The 19,713-nt window shown below is 26.3% G+C and overlaps 5 protein-coding genes across 5 annotated transcripts; 3 read left to right on the forward strand and 2 right to left on the reverse strand.

Moving 5' to 3' along the window:
• Positions 1 to 1,458: 1,458 nt before the first annotated feature.
• Positions 1,459 to 3,565, reverse strand: Phum_PHUM452870 (uncharacterized protein; the record flags this gene model as incomplete). Its single annotated transcript, XM_002429799.1, has 5 exons — positions 1,459 to 1,629; positions 1,790 to 1,905; positions 1,986 to 2,206; positions 2,907 to 3,141; positions 3,223 to 3,565. 5 exons carry the CDS (start codon positions 3,563 to 3,565, stop codon positions 1,459 to 1,461), a joined length of 1,086 nt encoding a protein of 361 aa, XP_002429844.1.
• Positions 3,566 to 4,296: 731 nt separating this feature from the next.
• Phum_PHUM452880 (uncharacterized protein) lies at positions 4,297 to 8,520 on the reverse strand (the record flags this gene model as incomplete). Its single annotated transcript, XM_002429800.1, has 11 exons — positions 4,297 to 4,501; positions 4,598 to 4,893; positions 5,144 to 5,405; positions 5,505 to 5,650; positions 5,981 to 6,144; positions 6,235 to 6,765; positions 6,893 to 7,087; positions 7,169 to 7,222; positions 7,384 to 7,940; positions 8,161 to 8,307; positions 8,408 to 8,520. The coding sequence occupies 11 exons, from the start codon at positions 8,518 to 8,520 to the stop codon at positions 4,297 to 4,299; spliced, it is 2,670 nt and encodes an 889-aa protein (XP_002429845.1).
• Positions 8,521 to 9,750: 1,230 nt separating this feature from the next.
• Phum_PHUM452890 (uncharacterized protein) lies at positions 9,751 to 12,726 on the forward strand (the record flags this gene model as incomplete). Its single annotated transcript, XM_002429801.1, has 9 exons — positions 9,751 to 9,905; positions 9,985 to 10,139; positions 10,240 to 10,365; positions 10,617 to 10,979; positions 11,233 to 11,351; positions 11,427 to 11,529; positions 11,981 to 12,094; positions 12,183 to 12,390; positions 12,465 to 12,726. The coding sequence occupies 9 exons, from the start codon at positions 9,751 to 9,753 to the stop codon at positions 12,724 to 12,726; spliced, it is 1,605 nt and encodes a 534-aa protein (XP_002429846.1).
• A 504-nt stretch (positions 12,727 to 13,230) lies between these two features.
• Positions 13,231 to 15,344, forward strand: Phum_PHUM452900 (60S ribosomal protein L4, putative; the record flags this gene model as incomplete). The annotated part of the gene is made up of 2 exons (XM_002429802.1): positions 13,231 to 13,816; positions 13,915 to 15,344. 2 exons carry the CDS (start codon positions 13,231 to 13,233, stop codon positions 15,342 to 15,344), a joined length of 2,016 nt encoding a protein of 671 aa, XP_002429847.1.
• Positions 15,345 to 17,132: 1,788 nt separating this feature from the next.
• On the forward strand, positions 17,133 to 19,550 carry Phum_PHUM452910 (uncharacterized protein; the record flags this gene model as incomplete). The annotated part of the gene is made up of 1 exon (XM_002429803.1): positions 17,133 to 19,550. The coding sequence occupies one exon, from the start codon at positions 17,133 to 17,135 to the stop codon at positions 19,548 to 19,550; it is 2,418 nt and encodes an 805-aa protein (XP_002429848.1).
• Between the last annotated feature and the right edge of the window lie 163 nt (positions 19,551 to 19,713).

Below are 19,713 nucleotides of genomic sequence, written 5' to 3' on the forward strand. Positions count from 1 at the left end.
CATTTTTGTATTTGTCATTTTACAAATAAATAATATCAAAATTTTGTTTTAACTAGTTTTAACTTGTTTTTTTTTTTGTTAATAAATCATCATGATTTATCATGTTTGCATGTATGTAACAATAAACATAAATAAAATAAAATATATTTATGTTTATGTATATGTGCTACAATGGCTGATTGGGAATGTGTTGGGTAAAATCCTTGGATTCTCATTGATTTGAGAAAAAAAATTAAATTTGAAATTATTAAAAATCATTGTAATTTAAATAATAATAAGAGAGAAAAATAAGAACATAAATTTTATTTTGGAAAATAATAACCAGTAAAGGAACTTGTTTTCTTTTCATACAATATTTTAAATAGTGGTAAGTGGTTAGTGGTTGGTAAGTTATAAATGTTTAACATGGAAAAAGAAATAAAATTGATTAATAATTTTTTAAAAATTTAACCCAACAACAACAATTGTGAATAATAATTCCATGTAAAATTTTTTAAATAATAATAATAATAATAATAAAAGTTGCACTTGACATTGAAGGCATGTATTAATATGAGTTAATAATTCAAGTGACCGCATTAATAACATTTACCCTACTTAAAAATTGTCAAATGCTGACAAATATTAAAAAGGAAACAACAAAAAACAATTGCGTTATGTAAAAATAAAACAATGTATCGATATAAGTAAATATTTTCAATAAAATTATTATAGTTTATAATATGTGTAAAAACACACCGCCATTTCAAAAAAAAAAAAATGGAATTAAAAATGGCTGTTAATTGGAACGGGTTTCCAAGTAGAGGGTTGAAATTAAAATTTTGAACGTACCTTAATACCCGATAAAGAACCTATACGTATCCTAATTATCCTAAATAAAAAATTAACTTAATTTAAATCATTTAAACAAAAAAAGAAACTGTTTAATACGTTTATTTTATAACAAAAAAACACACACACACACACACCTAATCATAAATGCACTTCCCGCTAACTAAATATTCGTTTTAACGTTCGTTCGACACACTACTTGTTGAGCATCAAGTTTAAAATTTTTAGTTCATTTTTTTTCCGCTTGCATTAAACAGCGCTTTTTTATTCTTTTTTATTAATTGTTTACCGGTTTTTTTTTTTTTTTTTTTTTTTATGAAAAATAAATTTCAATATTAAATTTATTAATTAAAATTTTGTATCGGTATTTTAATGTTATGTAGAAATAAAAACCAGTTTTAAATAATTTAAAATTATTAATTTTTTTTTTTTTAAATCATAATTTAATAGCGCTCTTATTAGTATGACACAATTAATAAGTATTTTATGAAAAAAAAAAAAAAAAAAAAAAAAAAAAAAAGACACATATTTAATAATTTTTTATTAATATTTATTTACAAAATATTTTATAGACAATTTTTTTTTTATTAAGAAGTATAAAAATATTAATAAATTTAATGTTGTTCTTTATTTTTTTTTGTGTAAATTTTCTACCAAAGCTTCCTTTAAAGTCGTTTTAAGTGGAAGATTAATTTTTTCCATTTCATTTTGTTTATTAATATTGTCTTCTTTTTGAACTTTTTCGACAAATAATTTTTTAGCATCTTCTAATTCTTTTAAAACACTTTGAAATCTATCCTGTTAAAAAAAAATTAACATGAGTTTTCCTTCAGTTTTCCTTATCGATCAAAAGTGTTATGCATGTAATTAAACATATTATTATTATTATTATTGTAGTTAAAAAAAAAAAAAAAATTACCTCGAGTCCTTCATAATTAATAACTCCAAAAGCACTAACTGAAACATTTTTTTTTGTACACCTTCCCAATTTGTACCTGTTCAATGCGAATACACAAGGTACATTTTGACTTTTTGCCAAAGCTTTCAATTCATTTATCGTATCAAAAATGCTTCCTTTAAAAAGGTAAGGAAAAAAAATAAATTTAATAAATTAATAAAATATTGTAAAAGATAAAAAATTGTCTTAAATTTACCTTCCATTTGTAACTTTTCCAAATTAGGTGGAATTATAAGCATTTTGATTTTATTTAATGTAAAATATTTTTTAACTTCTCTCAATCCAGATATGTGTCGTTTTTTAGCTTTCGCTTTTATCGGATCATGTATGAATGCTCTATCCTGTAATCTTATTAAATCTTTTATGAGTTCTGCTACAGCTAAATCGAGAGAAGGAGTTATTAGGTTTTCACAGTACCTGAAAAACCATAATTTTTCACAAATACTTTTATCGACAAATAAAAGCTCAAACAATTTAATAAATTAAACATGAAGTTAAGTTTTTTTATCAAAAAATAAGATTTTCTCACTTGTCAAAAATGATTTTCATATCATAAAAAGAAAAAAAAACTATTAATTATTTAAAAACTAACTAACTCTCTTAATTTTGATGAAAATTTTATCGTTTTCCCATCAAATTTTTTTTCTAATGAATTATTATTGATATTTACATTTAAATTTTTTTCATGGAAAATTTTCTCTTCTTTTTTTTTATTTTCTTTGGAATTTTCTTTACATTTCCCATTATTAATTTTTTCATAAGATTTATTTTGTTTTAAATTTTTAATCTTTTTTTTTTTTCCGACTTCTTTTTTTTTTTTAATTTTCTTTTGTAATTTAATTTCGTTTAATTTTTTCAAATAATTTTCCAACTCTGATTTAAAATCAATATCATTTAAATTTAAATTATTTTCTTTTTGTTTTTGTTTTATAATTCTTTCCATGATTATTTTCAATTTTAAATTTGTTAATTTTTTTTTTTTATTCTCTCTATATTTTCCTCTTTTTCTTATCGGATTTGACGAGTCTAAAATGTTTCCATAAAGTGTTTCTCCCTTTGGTTTTCTTATATTTTTACTATGTGTTTCTTTTTTACTATTTTTTTGGCTGTTATTTACCTAAACATAATAAAATAAAGTAAATCATGTAAAGTACTGCAACTTTTATTAATGGTAAATACATTTATGGATATAATACAAACATTAATGACTTCGATTAAATTAACAGATATTGGAGCACTTCTTTTTTTTTTATAAGGATTATTGGCAGGTTTTACAATAACTTTTTTGGAAGATGATGCCTTTTTTTTATTTTTCTTCTTGCTCATAACTTCATTATTCTTTTCATTATTATCTAAAACGAATAAATATATATTAATGTTAATTAATGAAATATATACTCGTATTAAACAAGTGATTTATTACTTTAATTTACCTTCTTTAATTTGTAATAAGTTAATATTATTAGTTTGTTTTATATTTTCATTTTCGCCATTATTTTTTATGTTTGTATTTACAACAGATATCCATGATTTTCTACAATTTATTTCACTACTATTACCAATTTGTTGTTGCCTGCGATTAACTGTAGTTTTAGAATCACAATTCAATGCTGGAAAATCATTTAAATCGATGATTTTATTTTCAGATTTATTATCAGAATTTTCTTTTATCAATAAATAATTAATTTTATCTTTATCGTGATTGATATAAGACGTTTCGGTCTTAGAATTTCCTTTTTTCGAAATTTGAGATTCATTCTTTTGGAAACTTTTCATTTCAAAATATCCAATATTCGGTAAAAATTATCTTGAACGTGTTAAATACTTATTTATTAAGTACAAATTACATTTTAATGATTAATAATAAATAAAATTATAAAACAGTATTAGTTTCATATCATTTCATGTCACGTATAAATTAAAAAGTAAAATTAATTTGACGTATTCGACCATTTTAATGTTTACAATTTTAATGAATTATCTGATAACAATTTTGCGACAATTTTCCCTTATAGAATTTTAAAAATTTAGAAAATTTTAATTTTTTTAGGCGTAGTTATCGTTATTATTATAAAAACTAATTAACGTAAAGTTTTATTATATAACACAAAATAACAATTAAGAAAAATTAAATTAATTTCCTGCATAAGTGACGATTACACGCATTTATTACAAAACGCAAATCATATCGTGTGCGGCCATCTTGTCAAACACGGAAATCATATTAAATTTAATTTCCCATTTATAAAATAAATAAACGCATTTTAATAATTTCATTATTTAATTCTATTAAAAATCTCTTTTTCGTACAAAAATATTAAAAATAAAAAAAATTTTTAAACTAATTTTTTCAATATTTACAAGAAACAAAGAAAAAAATAAACATTTCATGAGTTCTTTTCTATAAATCATTACGTCAAACGTATTTTGTTTTTTTTTTTTATAATTCAATTTTATAATAAATTCTAATCCTTTTTTTTTAAAACTAAAAATACCAATAAACGATTCTATTCGAAAAAAGTTCGAGATAAACAAAAATCTGTACAATTATCATAGTCGAGAATGACGGATTCTAAAGTTTTTAATTCTTTCATATATTTCTTATGAACTTGTGTCGTTTTCTTCTTGTATTTAACCATTTTGATCATTTTATCGAGTGTGTAATGAAGCCAATAAATATTATTTTTCGGTTTGAAAAGCGACCAATCATCACTAGAAACAAACAAAAATAAATAAATAAATAAAAATGCCAAAGATGTAACGGTCGATTCATTCTTACATAAAAATGAATTAATGGCGAAAACTGACTTTAATTCTCTTTGCATCATTCTATAAATTTCAAATTGATAATCTCCGTGCGATTGAAACAGTGTCGGATCCAGGGAAAGATCGTTGAAAACGCAACAATCCTCGTGAACGACTCTCGACAGTGTAAAATCTATTATTGAAACCTTAACGCCTTTTGTAGGTATTTCGTATTTGACTCCGTTTAACACGTGGGTTGTCGATTTTTCGCACGTTTTCGATATCAATATATTACCCCAATGCAAATCCCTATGTTCGAATTCGAATGCATTTTCGGCTGCGGCTAAACTGAACGCCGTCTATGAAAAACATATTTACTTCATTTAAATTAATTTTTAAAAAAATTATTGACCGACCTAACCTTCGTGACCTTTACATCGACGAAGCACGATCCGGATTCGTTGAAGAGTATGGATCTAGTCATGTATAAAACGACATGAGTTAGATCCACTACCCTTGAACGCAACCAGAAAACTTTTTCTTATTCCCATGAATCCACTCTGAAATCTATTATTAGAATTCAATAATAATGTGAGAGAGTGTTCTTACTTGCACAAAAATTGAAAAAGATTGTTCGGCTGAATTAAACGTAAACGCTTCTAAACTCCTGCCACCGTTTTCCAATTCTAAAACAATAAACAATTGATCCTCTGTAAACATTTCTGGAGAATCGTTTTCGGATCCTTCTCCTTGCGCGTCGAAATCGTTCCAAAGATTAATTAAAAATTCTGGATATTTGCCAATGACGAGCCAACATTTTAACATTTTGGAAAATCCAAAACTTTGATTGTCTTGACCCCGCCTCAAATTGCTCAATTTCCTTTTAAAATTAAATAATTTTTTTTTTTTTAAAATAATTATCAAAAAAAAAAAATTCTTTTCATCCCTCAAAAATTATTTTCCAACTCACGATGCGATCGTCACTTCCGATAAAATCTCTTCGAATTTTTTTTGCGGTTCTCCATTAACTTTCTGCTCACCTTCGATGGGTATGATTTTGATGACCGTGTCATCGTTGTACATGAAAACTTCACCGAAAACACCTTCTCCGATTTTCTTACAATTTTTAAGAGTACTAAAAAAAAATTAATTAAATTTAATTATTATTAATTCATTAAAAAAAATATATAAATTTCCGATAGGTAATAGGTCGGGGATGTTTTCTTGCAATGTACCTTTCATTGAAATATTTATCAAACGGAAGTACTTCTTTTTGATTGCATTCTCGAAGAATAATTTCTTTTGCCAAATTCAAATCCCCTTCTTGAACCAATGTTTTTTCGAAAGAGTCTCCTAATGATAATAATAATAATAATAATATTAATAAATTTAACACCAATAAGACAAATCAAATCGATGTGAAATTGATTTTTAACCTTGTAAAACCGTAACGTTTGTCTGACATTCGTAAGCTTTTTTAAAATCGCTTGAAGTTTCGGAAAAACCATCACTCGTAAGAAATTTTATCGTGTGATTTATGGTCGCTCTTCTTTTGACATAAGTGTTCGATAGGGAACAAATAGTATTCGAAGCATCCTTACATTGAAAACCTGCAATCAAAAATTTTAAAAATTAACATTCAGTCATTTTTTATTTACTCAAAAAGATTAAAGAATGAAACAAACTTTTTTGTGCTTTACCTCTTGCAGTTTTAGATAAACTTTTACAAATTTTTGATTTTCTTTTTGTCAAATTATTAACAATTTCATCGGTTGGAAGTGTAAAATTTTGATGCGAGTCATTCGGTACAATTAAATTAGATTTTGAAACCAGAGTTTTGTCAAAAAAACTACTATCGCCGCCGCCTTCTGATGATGACTCCGGTTTTTTTAAAACATTTCCCTCGTCTTCATTGTTGATAAAAATTCGAGTTGATTCAAACGCTGGACTAGACCATTGTAAATGAGTCGAATCTAAGAAATTTTTATTCCTTTTATCCCCTTTATCCAATTGTGGCGACAGGAAAATCTCTTTATCGACCGAATAATAGCTATCGAGAAGTGTTTGGTCGCCATTGATAAAAATTTCACTTGTTTTGTTGTTTTGTACCGTCAAACTATTCGGATCCGCGTTCTCATCATTTTTATTCATTTGCCATTTATTTTTCTTGTTGAAATTATTTCTTCTTGTGGTAACATTTTTAAATGAACAATTGCTCGTGAATTGACTACCTGCGAAAACATAAAAAAAAAATTTTTTTACGGTAAAACTTTATTTTATAATATGGAGGAAAATGATAATTTTCAAATTGCATGTAAATTCCCAAAAGAAAAAAAATTAACTTGATTAACAACTCACTTGCAAAAGGAGAATAACAAGGTGATGTTACTGTAATGGTGACAGGTGCATTGTTGGTGTTTCTTTCAGTGCCTAAATAATTTTCATTTACATTCTTTTCAGGCTCGTTAAAATCAGAATTTGAAATATTTATATCGGAAATCATGGTTGCTAATGATAAAACTTGAGAAAAATCTTCAAGGCCTTGTCCACTATCTGAAAATTATTTTTAAATAAGTTTTTAAGTATAAAATATTTGACATATATATATTTATTTTTTTTTTTTCGTTTCTTTACCTGAAGAAAGTGAACTTTTTTCATCGTCATTTTGGCAAATAAGTGTTGATGTCTCTGGGAAAAAAAAAAAAAAAAAAAAAATTTTTTTTACATTAAAATATCAATAATTAAAAACTTGGAGTACTTATTACAACACAGAATAATTATTGAAATTTTTGTTTCGAATATTAAACGTTAGTAGAATTACAATGAAAATAAATTAAAATTAAGCACACCTTCAAAATCAGAATAATCAGTGCATATAGATTGAAATTTTCCTTCATTTACCACAAACGTTTTATCATTTATAATACCATCACATTTAAACATTGGAATTTCCAAATTATTTAACATGCAAATATTATTATCAAATTTATATTTTGTATCATAATTATCAAAATTATTCAAACCATTACAAGATAATTGCCAAATATTTTTTCCAATTAAACTACAATCTCTAGTAGCATCAGCCAAAGAATTTTTCACATAAAAGGATTCAATCATGTTTTTCTTATCGACAATATTTTGCTTATTATTATTATTATTATTATTAAAACTTTCAAAATGACTAGAATTGTTATTATTTATTTTTTCCTTATTACTATTATTATTTAATTTATAATTAGGTTTCTTATTGAAATAACTTTTATCAGTCTTATTTGAATTTGAATATTTTTTTCTTAATGTTACAAATGAAAAACTTTTATTAACAGGATTTTCATTATTTCTCATACGATTTTTAGACAGTTTATTAGTTTCTTGGTAAAATTCAATAATATTATTTCCAGATATTCTAACATTATTATTATTTTCATTAATTTTTGAATATTTTTTCCGAATTTTATTCTCAAGACTATTCCACTTTCTTCTTGAAGTTCCTATTTATTAAAAACAAAAATTTCACCATTCAACTAAATGTTAAAAATATTTTACAGTTTTTGAACACCTTTTATGAAAACTGCATAATTTTTATAAATTGATTGCAATCGCTGTGTGAAATATTTAAAATAAACTTACTATTATTCGTTTTTGTGAAATTCAATTCGTCGGAGTCATAAAATATATCGACATTACTTTTACTAGATTTACTTTGCTTTTTACATTTTTTCTCTATGTTTGCCTCCCAAAAGCTCAGGGGTTTGAATTTAACATCCTGTTTTCTGAAATTTTATTTCACAATACTTTAAAGTACATAAAAAAATATTTTTAATCGGGATTATGCAAAAAATTAAAAAAATTTTTATTTACACCAATACTTACAAAGGAGATTGGAGCAATTTATCAAAAGGATCTGAATTATCCTTATTCGATTCTAAAAAACTTATATTCGAAGCTTTTCTTCGTGAATAAGTTTTTTTTGGAATTGATGCCATTTTATCGACAAAAAAAGAAAAATTATGGTAACTGCTTGATAATAATAATAATTGTTTAAATCACCAAAAATGGCTATTGTAATTTATTCCGTTACGTCATTGTAAACCAATAGAACACTACAACTTGTTGATCTTCTGTTATATAAAATAGAAAAAAAAATATTGTAATTTAATAAAAATAATAATAATAATAATGAAATTTAAACATTTTATCAATTAATATTAATTTTCAATAATTTAATAAAAAAATTACTTAGGGTGTGATTCAACAGCTACCGAGACGCTACCATAAACTCATTAAAAAAAAAATTTTAAATCTAATCAAAGCAATATTATGTGGATTTATTTTAAAAATTAGAAAACTTCATTTAAAAAAAAAAAAAAAACAAAATTACATTAACTTTGTATAAAAAAAAAAATAAAATAAAACTTAATAATAATTCTAACGTGCATTCATTTTTTTCATTCAATGAAACAAGCCAAGCGTACCGGCTTCTAACGGAAAAAACGCCAAAATTGAGAGAGATAGAGAGACAGAGAGAGAGAGACAAAAAAAGAATCATCAAAATTTAATTGTGTTTTATTCAATAACGTTCAAATTAATATTTAAACACATTTTAAAATATAAAAAAAAATATTAATGAATTTTAATACAACTAAAATTAAATCATACCTTTTAAAATTTAATTATTTCAGTGACTAATTAAACACAAACGCTTGTAAAAGGACACACAAACTCTAGTTTAATAATCATTGCCAACCTTACAAAAATTAATTTGAACAAATCGAAATTACACCCGGGCATTTTCTCGTTATTTCTATAGTTCTTAAAAATTTTAAAGTTACTTTAAAAGAAACATCATTTAATCAAATGAACATCTTTTTTTTTTATTAATAATTATTAGTAATCGTAATAAATATTAAGTAAAGAATAATTTTCTAATGAAATAGGTAACACTTTAAATTTTTATTAAAAATTATTTATTCATACAATTACATTTAAACTCATGGTAACGGCAGCCATTACATTTAACAAATTTCAAAAAGTTGAAAAATGTTTAATAACGTAAAACTTTTATATTTTATTTTAAGGTAGATCGTAATAGAGAAGTCGTTGATGTCATTTATTAAATGCAAACGTTGTGAAATAAAAATTTAACCCTTTAAAAGTAACGATAATAATTATTTAGTTGGTGTTACTTAATTTCTCCTTTAAATAATTTATGTAAGATGGATGCGTCTTCAAATGATTTGGCAGTTAGCGAAATTGATTATTCTGAATTAAATTTACGTTCCATACAAATCACAGTTCAAGAATATATAAAAACATTATTCGAAAGAATAGGAATGGAAACGGAATTTGTACAAATTGCTTTATATATTTGGTAAAAAATATTTATAAGTAATAAATTTGAACGTTTATTTTTAAACATTTACCTAATACAACGTAAACTTAATTTCAAGCAATATTATATTAAACGACATATTGGAAAGTGAAGATATTTTAAATCTATCAGTAATTCAAAATTATTTTAGAAAAATTGAAATTGCTTCGGATTTATGCGTCCAACTTTGCAACGCTTTTGGTCAAAATGTCGATTTTGAATTTAGAAACTTGGGTTTGAATTTTTTTTTTTTTTTTTCAAATTGAATTTTAATTTCATTTGGAATGATATTTTCGTTGTTGTTTGACATAATAAAATTTTATTCTTTTCTCAGTTTTAAATTTACTAAATGGCGATAAATTAAAGGAAATTTCTAAAAACATACTGAAATATCAAAAATTAAGAAGACAAAAAGAAAAAATATATGCAGAAGAAGTTCAAAAGCTTTACTTGCCAAAAGGTAAAAAGCATATTAATATATTTTTTTAAACCCCTTGTAAAAAATAAAATTTTTATAATTAAATTTAGAGACAAATAATATGGAATATGATTTTAAAAAAGAAAAAAAATTATTACTGATGGAATATCACAACAAGAAGTCAGAGGATTTGTCACCTGATGTAATAAAGTAAGATAAAATCTAAACATTTTGTTTTTTTTTTTTTTTACATTTAGTAATTTTTGTTTTTTTTTAAAGTGACACACAAATAGAAACTTTACTGCAAGAAGCAACTGATAATTTTGATAATAAAACTGAAATTAGAGATGTTTTTATTGAAACGGAGCCATTAAACTTACAAAGTTATTTAAAATCAATTAACGAAACGGAAAATCCTACTTTTCATAAAACAATAGAAAACTTAACAGATAATCTGCAACGAGAAATATTTGATTTATCAGATAGTTTAAATAGTAAATTAGTGATTGCAGATATAAGTGAACCTAAAAGTGCAAGTCTATCAAATCCCAATTCACCAAAAAATGATATCACAAGGAATAATATAATCGAAAACCAAATACAAAATGGAAATTTTTGGGAGGCCCGACAACTACTTAATAATTTTGACACTTTGAGTAAGATGTATTTCTCTTATCGAGTTTTTATAAAAAACATTTCAAAATTTACTTATTGCCATTATTCTCTTAATTAAACAAACTTATTTATTTTTTTGCAGATACAAGTCCTAATTATTTAGAGGTAAATAAATTAAAATCTTTCTTAAATATTTTTTTTTTTTTTATAAATTGAAAGCTTTATTTTTTTATTTATATGTATTAATGGTGTTTTAGGAAGAAAATTTTTTTAATAATTTACCAACACCAAAAGATTATAGAATTGTAAGAAAAAGAAAAAAATACACTTGCGTTGATGAGAAAACCACAATTCCCAATTATGCATTTAGAGCTTTACAATTAAACAGAAATATTATAAATGAAAGAATACAAGTAATCACACAAAACTATTTTCACAAAATTCAAATTCTATATTCTATGAAAATATTTCTAATAAAAAAGTTTTAGGTTTTTGAAGGTCCACCGAATATTTTACAATCAATGTCCGTTACACATTTAATGAACAATTCAAGTTACAGATATTCGTTTAATCATTCTAAAAAAAGCTCGAGTAAGAAATAATGAACTTTAATTAATTTTTTAAAAAAAAAAAAAAAACAATGTAGTAAATATTACCTAATCTTTTTTAAATTTAAAATTTCATTTCAGAATTAGATATCTTATTTAAAAGGAATCTCTTAACAGAAAAAGTAAGACGATATTAAATTTTATTGATTTGCATTAATCATAATCAGAAACTAAAATATACATTTTTTTTTTTTTTAGAAACCACATGAAAGTTTTAATTACACTGGAATAGGGTAAAAGTTATTTAATATTATTTTTTTAAATTTAGGAATATATTTTTGTTTATAATAAATAAGTTAATAAATAAATAATGATTGTAGACGAGAAAGAAACGAGATGCATGAAACAAATGTTTTGCAACATGATTCAATAGGTAAATATTTTGCATATTTTTTTTTTTTAAAATTAAAAAAACAGAATTTAAAATTGTTTAGCCTTTACAGAACATAAAATAAGCTTTGGAAGACGGCAATCATTTCCGACAAGAGGACATTTATCAGATATAAACATAGACAAAAGTAAAATAAATGAGGAAATTGATCAAAATGGTGATTTCAATAAGCATATTCATATAATTATCAAATTATTTTACTCATTTACAAAGCTTAAGTAATTTAAATAAATATTTAGATTTAGTTGGACAGAAAAATGTAACTAATAATAACAATATAAGCTTATCAATTCTGAAAATTAGTCAGCCCAATATTAAACTGTTTGATAATGAAGTAATTAATGTAATGTCTCCTAAAAAAATGTTTGAAGGTGATTTTCAAATTAATAAAGATATGAATTCAAAAAGAAATGATTCTCCAATGTTTTACACATCTGAGAAAAATCCACCAAGGTGATAAATTAAACTTTAAAAATACTTTTAAAAAAAAAGACATGATTGAAATTATTGTTTTTTTAAATTTTTAGTAAAGAACTGACTTCATTTCAACATGTAATGTCAAGATTAGAAAAAATGTGGCTTACAATTCCTGAAAATGAGTCTAAAGAAAGAAGTATTAAACAATTATTTTCATCTGATGATGAGTTAAATGTAACAAACTATCTTACTCTTCTGAGAACATTGGACAAACTTTCGATAAAAAAAAAAGTAAATTTAAAATTTGTTACAAATGATATTCTCGTCGCGCCTTTCACAAATCCGAGTAATTCAAAAAAGGAAGATTTCTAAAAACGAATTATTTTCAAATTTAAAATTACATTTTGTTTTTTTTTTTTATATTGACACACACCCACAAAATTTACAATTAGGCATTTTAATCATTGTATTGTATTTATTTTTAAAACCATATTAATAAATTTTAATGATTGTTTCTTAAATTGTTCCCCTGTAATTTCTACATTATTTATAACTATTAGTAAACTATAAGTGTAAATGGAAACTTACTGTGTATGCAAAATATTTTTTAAAATAAATTTTACGAACTGTAAGTCATTTAAATTTATTTTTCACTAAAAATAAAAATATAGAATTACTTACTTTCTAAAATTTATGACAACTTAAACAATGGCAAACTCAAATAAATATGTCATAGAGTAATTTTTTTTTTCTAATGTTGGCAGTTCGGTTCAAATTGTCGACATTAGTAAAGTAGCCAACTCGATTCATTAATTTCCTGTCTTACTAGTAGGGAAAACAGCACGTGTCTGATGAAGTGAATTTAATAAAATAAAAATGGCTTTATCTGTCGCGCGACCGCTTGTAACAGTTTATAATGATAAAAATGAATCAACCGGAACGACGATTGTGCTTCCATCGGTGTTTAAAGCTCCCATACGTCCGGATGTTGTAAATTTTGTTCATGATCAGATGGCCAAGAATAAACGCCAACCATATTGCGTGAGCGAAAAGGCAGGCCATCAAACTAGTGCAGAATCATGGGGAACAGGAAGAGCTGTAGCTCGTATTCCCCGTGTCAGAGGAGGAGGTACTCATCGCTCCGGTCAAGGAGCGTTCGGAAATATGTGTCGAGGTGGTCGTATGGCATCTCCAACAAAACCATGGCGCCGTTGGCACAGAAAGATTAATCTTAATCAACGTAGGTATGCAATGGTATCTGCATTAGCTGCATCTGGAGTTCCAGCTTTGGTAATGAGCAAGGGACATATGATTAATGAGATTCCTGAATTACCCTTGGTTATCTCTGATAAGATCCAGGAGTATACCAAGACCAAACAAGCCGTAGTTTTTCTTCGGCGTATCAAAGCATGGAAAGATATTGAAAAAGTTTACAAATCTAGAAGATTTAGAGCCGGAAAAGGTAAAAGAAAAAAGAAAAAAATTATTGTTTAAGAGTTTCTATAAAATAGTAATTTCATTATAATTGAATTCCAATTTGTAATTGCAAATTTATTTCAGGTAAAATGCGTAACAGAAGACGTATTCAAAGACGTGGTCCCCTAATTGTATATTCCAAAAATCAAGGAATCAGAAGAGCTTTTAGAAACATTCCTGGAGTTGACCTTATTAATGTTTCTAAATTGGATTTACTTAAAGTTGCTCCTGGAGGCCATGTCGGAAGATTTGTCATTTGGACAGAGTCAGCTTTTAAAACTTTGAATGCTCTTTACGGTTCATGGAATAAAGCATCAAAAATGAAAAAGGGCTATAATTTGCCTCAGCCTAAAATGTCAAACACAGATTTAACTAGATTAATGAAGGCCGAAGAAATTTTGAATGTTTTGAGAAAACCCAAGAAAGGAGTTAAACGAGCTGTTAAGAAACTCAATCCTCTTACTAACACTAGAGCCATGCTTAAATTGAACCCATTTGCTGCTGTCCTTAAGAGAGAAGGTATTTTGATGGCTCAAAAACGAATGAGAGAAAGAAGAGCTATGTTTAAAGAAAAACGTGAAAAACGTAGAGCAGCATTATTGGAGAAAAAACGTGGTCTTGCTGAAAAAATGGGCAAGACCAAAGCTGGTGACAAAGATCCCAAGAAAGAACCTGCTAAAGATGCTAAGGTTGCTAAAGAAAAAGGTGTGAAGAAATTATCTGTTGCTGAAAAGGCAAGACAAAACCGTGGAGCTAATATAAGAAAAGCTAAATTATTAAGAAAACAGAGAATCGCTGACAAAGGAAAGATCATACCTAAATATTTGAAGGTTATTCAAGCCAGGAAAGCTGCAATTAAGGCTTCAGCCCTTAATAAGAAGAGAGTTAAAGCTGCTAAGATGAAGAGGAGATGGGAAAAATTGGAAAAGATAAAGAAAATTAAATTGGACAGAGAATTGAAAAAATCTCAAAAGCCCAAGAAAGTTGACAAGGATAAGAAAGGCAAAGAGGAAAAAGTTGATGTTAAAAAGGAACGAATTGAGAAAAGAACAGTTAGAAGGTTGCTGAAATCTAAGAAATCTAAAAAGGTTATTCCCAAGAAGAACACTCCCAAGGCCATAGCACTTAGAACTAAAATTGCCAAGGCCAAAACATTAGCTAGAAAAGTTAGGGTAGCTAGGAGTCTTAAGTTAATTAAAATAAAACAAAAGAACAAGGAATTGGGTATTAAGCAAAAAGCTGAAGCTAAAGCTAGAGCTGCTAAACTTAAAGCTGAGGCTAAAGAAGCGGCTGCAAAGAAAAAGGCTGAAGCTTTAGAAAAAGCTGCCAAAAGAAAGGCTAAAGAAGAATCTAAATCGGCTGGAAAGAAAAAGCTTGATGACAAATCTAAGAAAGATCTTAAATCGAAAACTGCAAAAGCAAAGCCACAAGCCGCCAAACCCGGAGACAAAAAGAAAGAAACCCCTAAGAAAGTCAGCCAAGGAAAACCAACAGAGAAAAAGGTTAAAAAATAAGTAAAACTTGACATAATAATTCTTTTATTACAGTGAAAGATTCAATATATTGAAATTTGGAAAAATAACTTATTGAAGATTTTGTTTCTACTGTTTTTTATTGATTTTCCTTTCATTCATTATTAATTTTAGTTATTTAACTACCAAAACTAATTTAAGTGAAATTTACTAACCGAGGTGTTGGTTTTTTTTTTCCGATTCTTTATTTCATTAAGTAAGTAGTAATAACTGAATTTTATTATGTTAGCTGCTGTTCGAAACAATATGTATTTTTTTTTATAATTTTAAAGACTCAAAAAATTTTGAAGAAATTACTTAAATTTTAGGTTAAACGTTTCAAATAAATGTTAAGTAAAAAATATTGCTGGCAAAAAATTTTTTACAAAAAAAAAATTAGTTGTATCTTTATTTTTTAACTTGTTTCTTCTTCGAATTAAAAATTATTTTAAAATTGTTATCTATAAGAAAAATATTGAATGTAATTTCATTTTTTAATATAAAATTTATTATTTTTATGCTTTTTAAATATATAAAATTGCTTTAACACATTTTTAATTATAATCAATGAAAATTCTTAACAAAAAATTATTTGTATTGATTCCTCTGAAAGAAATTGTTAATTTTTTTTCCTTTTAATACATTAAATTGAGTCACTTTTTCATGTTATTATCAATTACAATTATTATTATAATTTATTTTAGGTTTCCATAAGTTTTTTTTTAATATTAGGGTAGCTAAAAATTGGTCATCAATAATTATAAGGCTTTAAAATGTTGATAAATCAATTTAAAGGTATGAATAAATAAATTAAATTTTCTTTATTATTTTGGTAAAAGAGTTTTTTTATAATGGATTTAATATAATTTAAAAACTACTTATTAGTAAGCAAATGAAAAATGATAATATCTTATTAGTTTTTTAATTGATGTGATTCGGTTAGGGTTTATAACTGAAACGTATAGGAGGGATTGTTGGACGCCATTTATCCGCCATCATGGTGTTAATAATATGGAGGATTGGCAAACATAATATATCATTTTTTTCTAGTTATCCCTTATTTTGAGATAATGTTTAATAAAATAGTCAATTGAAATTTTCTACGTTTTTCGTAAATTTTTATTTGCCGTGTAATGTTTCCTTTTATAATTTTCAAGTAATTGTTATAGGATATCATATTTGAATTAATTGCAGTTACCGGAATAATAAAAGGAAAAAAAGGTGGTTTTTCAAATAATAAATTCAATTTAATAAATATATAAATTTTATATTAGTTCTAAAATTAAAAATCGTTCTTGCTAAATGAACTTTTAAATGAAATAATCATTTTTTTATATTTTATCAGAAGATTTATTTTATCTCTGTTGTAGGTGTACTAACCTCGTACAGTGCTGTAGAAAACAGATACTTATTGAATGAAAATTACAAAAGCTGCAGTGAATTTTTTTATTTTATTTCTAACTGTACAATCAAGTGATTATAAATTTGTGAGTATCATTTTCTGGATTAAAAATTATATTTACTGTAAAACTACTAAGGAAAAAAAATTTATGAAATTTAAATAAATTTATGTAGGAGTGTAATGGTAGCAATTTTTGATAAGGTATTAAAGATCGAAACATTTGTGCATGCTAATTTTATTATTTATTTTTTTTTCAGGAAGGAGAACTTTATCGCTTTTCTTCAATTCTAAATACACTGTCACCCGTTGCTTGTTAGTAGCGGGTGGCAATTCATAATTTAGTACAAATTTCTTAAAATACACATTAGGTTTAGTAATTAAAAATAATTATGGATTTACCGCAGCCACCTAATGATGTTGAATTACGCAACATTATTGACAAACTAGCTCAGTTTGTAGCTAGAAATGGACCAGAATTTGAGCAAATGACAAAAAATAAACAAAAAGGAAATCCGAAATTCAGTTTTTTGTTTGGTGGAGAACATTTTAATTATTATCAGTATAAAGTAACTACAGAGCAGGCGATATTAAAAGCTAAAGCTGCAAGAGAAAGCATTCAGCAAATGTCTACTCAACCTCCATTACCAGGTGCAGCTAATAATCAACCTGGATTAGCACTGATAGGATCTCAAACTTCTTTTGCTGGTCAAGGCTTAAATAATAGTGCAACACCAAGTAACCCTACTCCATTGCAGATTATTAATGCTGCAGCATCTGCAACTCAGTGGTTAGTTAATCATCAGCAACAGGCAGCAGTTTCTAATAGTGGGCAATTGACTTTAAACAGTATAATAGAACAACAAAGTGCATTAAATCAACAAATTACTCAAAGTGAACAGAATTTGGCTGCCCAACATGCAGTTTTATTGCAAAATCAACAAGCTCAAATTGAAGAAGCTATTAGAAAAACCCAAGCTGAATCTTTGTCTAAAAGAGCGGCAGACCATAATGTCAACTTACAAGATTTTGATGCTATATTACAACCTATTATTGATTCATGTACAAAAGACTCAATTTCATCAGGGAAAGCTTGGATACTTAGTAAAAACACTCCTGAAGCTCATCAGATAGTTTCTCAATATTTACTCAGTAAAGTCATCGCTCCTGGGGCTCCATTTTCACAAAAATTGCACATAATTTATTTAATTAATGATGTGATGCATCATTGTGTGAGAAAAAATGCAGAGGGCTTGAAAAAATCTTTAGAAGAAGTAGTTGTTCCTATGTTTTGCAGTTCATCCGTAAGCATAACTGAGGAACATAAAGCCAAATTAAACAAACTCATTAATTTATGGGAAGTTAAAAATAATTATTTTAGTAAAGAAATTATTGCAAAATTGAAAACGCCGGAAAAAAGTTGGGCTGAGTACCAGGCCAATTTGATTTCTCAAAATGTCAACATTGTAAACTCGGTAACTTTAGCCACAAAAGCATCATTTGAAAATTACCAATCTCAACATCAAGCATTCGTAAATCATGCTTTACAGCAAATTCAAAATCTCGAATCGCAGAAAATACAGTTTGAACAAAACAACGAAGTTCAAAATCAATTTCAAGTTCAACAAAATTCTTTAAATCAAGTTTCTATGATGCCAAATGTTATGGATCATAATCTTTCTAATCAACCTCCAGTTATGTCACAACCACCTCCTAATCTACAAGATTCTCAATCACTAAGCAGCGAGGTTAATATTCCAATGAAATTTGATGCACCGCCTCCTCTTTTAATTCCCAATAGAATCCCTCTTCCTATTGATAATGTTAATTTTAGTCAACCTCCTCCAACTATGTTTCAACATCTACCTCCAGATTTAATACCAGATTTTAGTAAACCTCCGCCCGGATTTCCCACTAAAGAAAATGTTATGGATGATTTAATTCCGTCAGTTCCTTATTTTGAATTGCCAGCAGGACTTATGGTTCCATTGATTAAATTAGACGATTCTAATTATAAACCCATTGATCCTGATAAAATTAGACTGCCACCTGCTGTACCGCCAAGTGAAAGACTTATTCAAGCTGTTGAAGCATTTTATCAGAGAAACAATTCCAACACGAGGGAAAGACTTATTTTAGATGCTGATGGCTGGGAAAAATTAGGTTTATACGAATATTACAAGGCAAAAAATGCAGCGAAAAAGAAAAAAGAGGAAGAAATTCAAGATGGTTTAAGGGAAAAATCACGGAGTCCCACGCCGATAAAACGAGAAAAATCTAGGAGCAGATCACCGAAAAAGAAACGATATAGAAGTAAGAGTAGAAGTAAATCAAGAGAAAGAGAAAAAGATAGGGAAAGGGATAGGTCAAAGTCAAGTTCTCGTTCTCCAGTTAGACATCATAGAAGCTCAAATGGTAAAAAATCACCTAGAAGATCTGCATCGAGTAGGTCTTATAAAAGATCCAGATCAAGGTCTAGATCAATAAGTCCACCTTCGAGAAATAGAAGTCCTACGCCTCCTAGTTTTTCTGGTTCTAATTATGGTAAACCTCTTGAACAACATCTTGACGAATCGAACAAAGGACATCAAATGCTTAAGAAAATGGGATGGAGTGGAGCGGGTCTTGGTTCCAAGGAACAGGGTATCGAAGCTCCAATAGCAGGAGGAGAAGTCAGAGATAAAGTTGATCAGTATAAAGGAGTGGGAGTCAATCTTCACGACCCGTATGAAAATTTTAGAAAAAGTAAAGGACAAGCATTTATTACCAGAATGAAAGCTCGAGCAGAAGAAAGAATGTCTTCATCTTAAAAACTAAAAATTTTAACATTTGTAAAAATAATACTTCAATATTTTTTCTTTCAATAAAAAAAAAAAAAAAAAATGATTATTAAATAAATGAAATTCTTTTTTTTTTTTTTAAAATATATTACTGAATAATTAACTCAGATTTGACAAAAATTTTTTTTTTTTT

Source organism: Pediculus humanus, genomic scaffold (genome assembly GCF_000006295.1).
Source record: "Pediculus humanus corporis 1103172108222 genomic scaffold, whole genome shotgun sequence".
NCBI lineage: Eukaryota > Metazoa > Arthropoda > Insecta > Psocodea > Pediculidae > Pediculus > Pediculus humanus.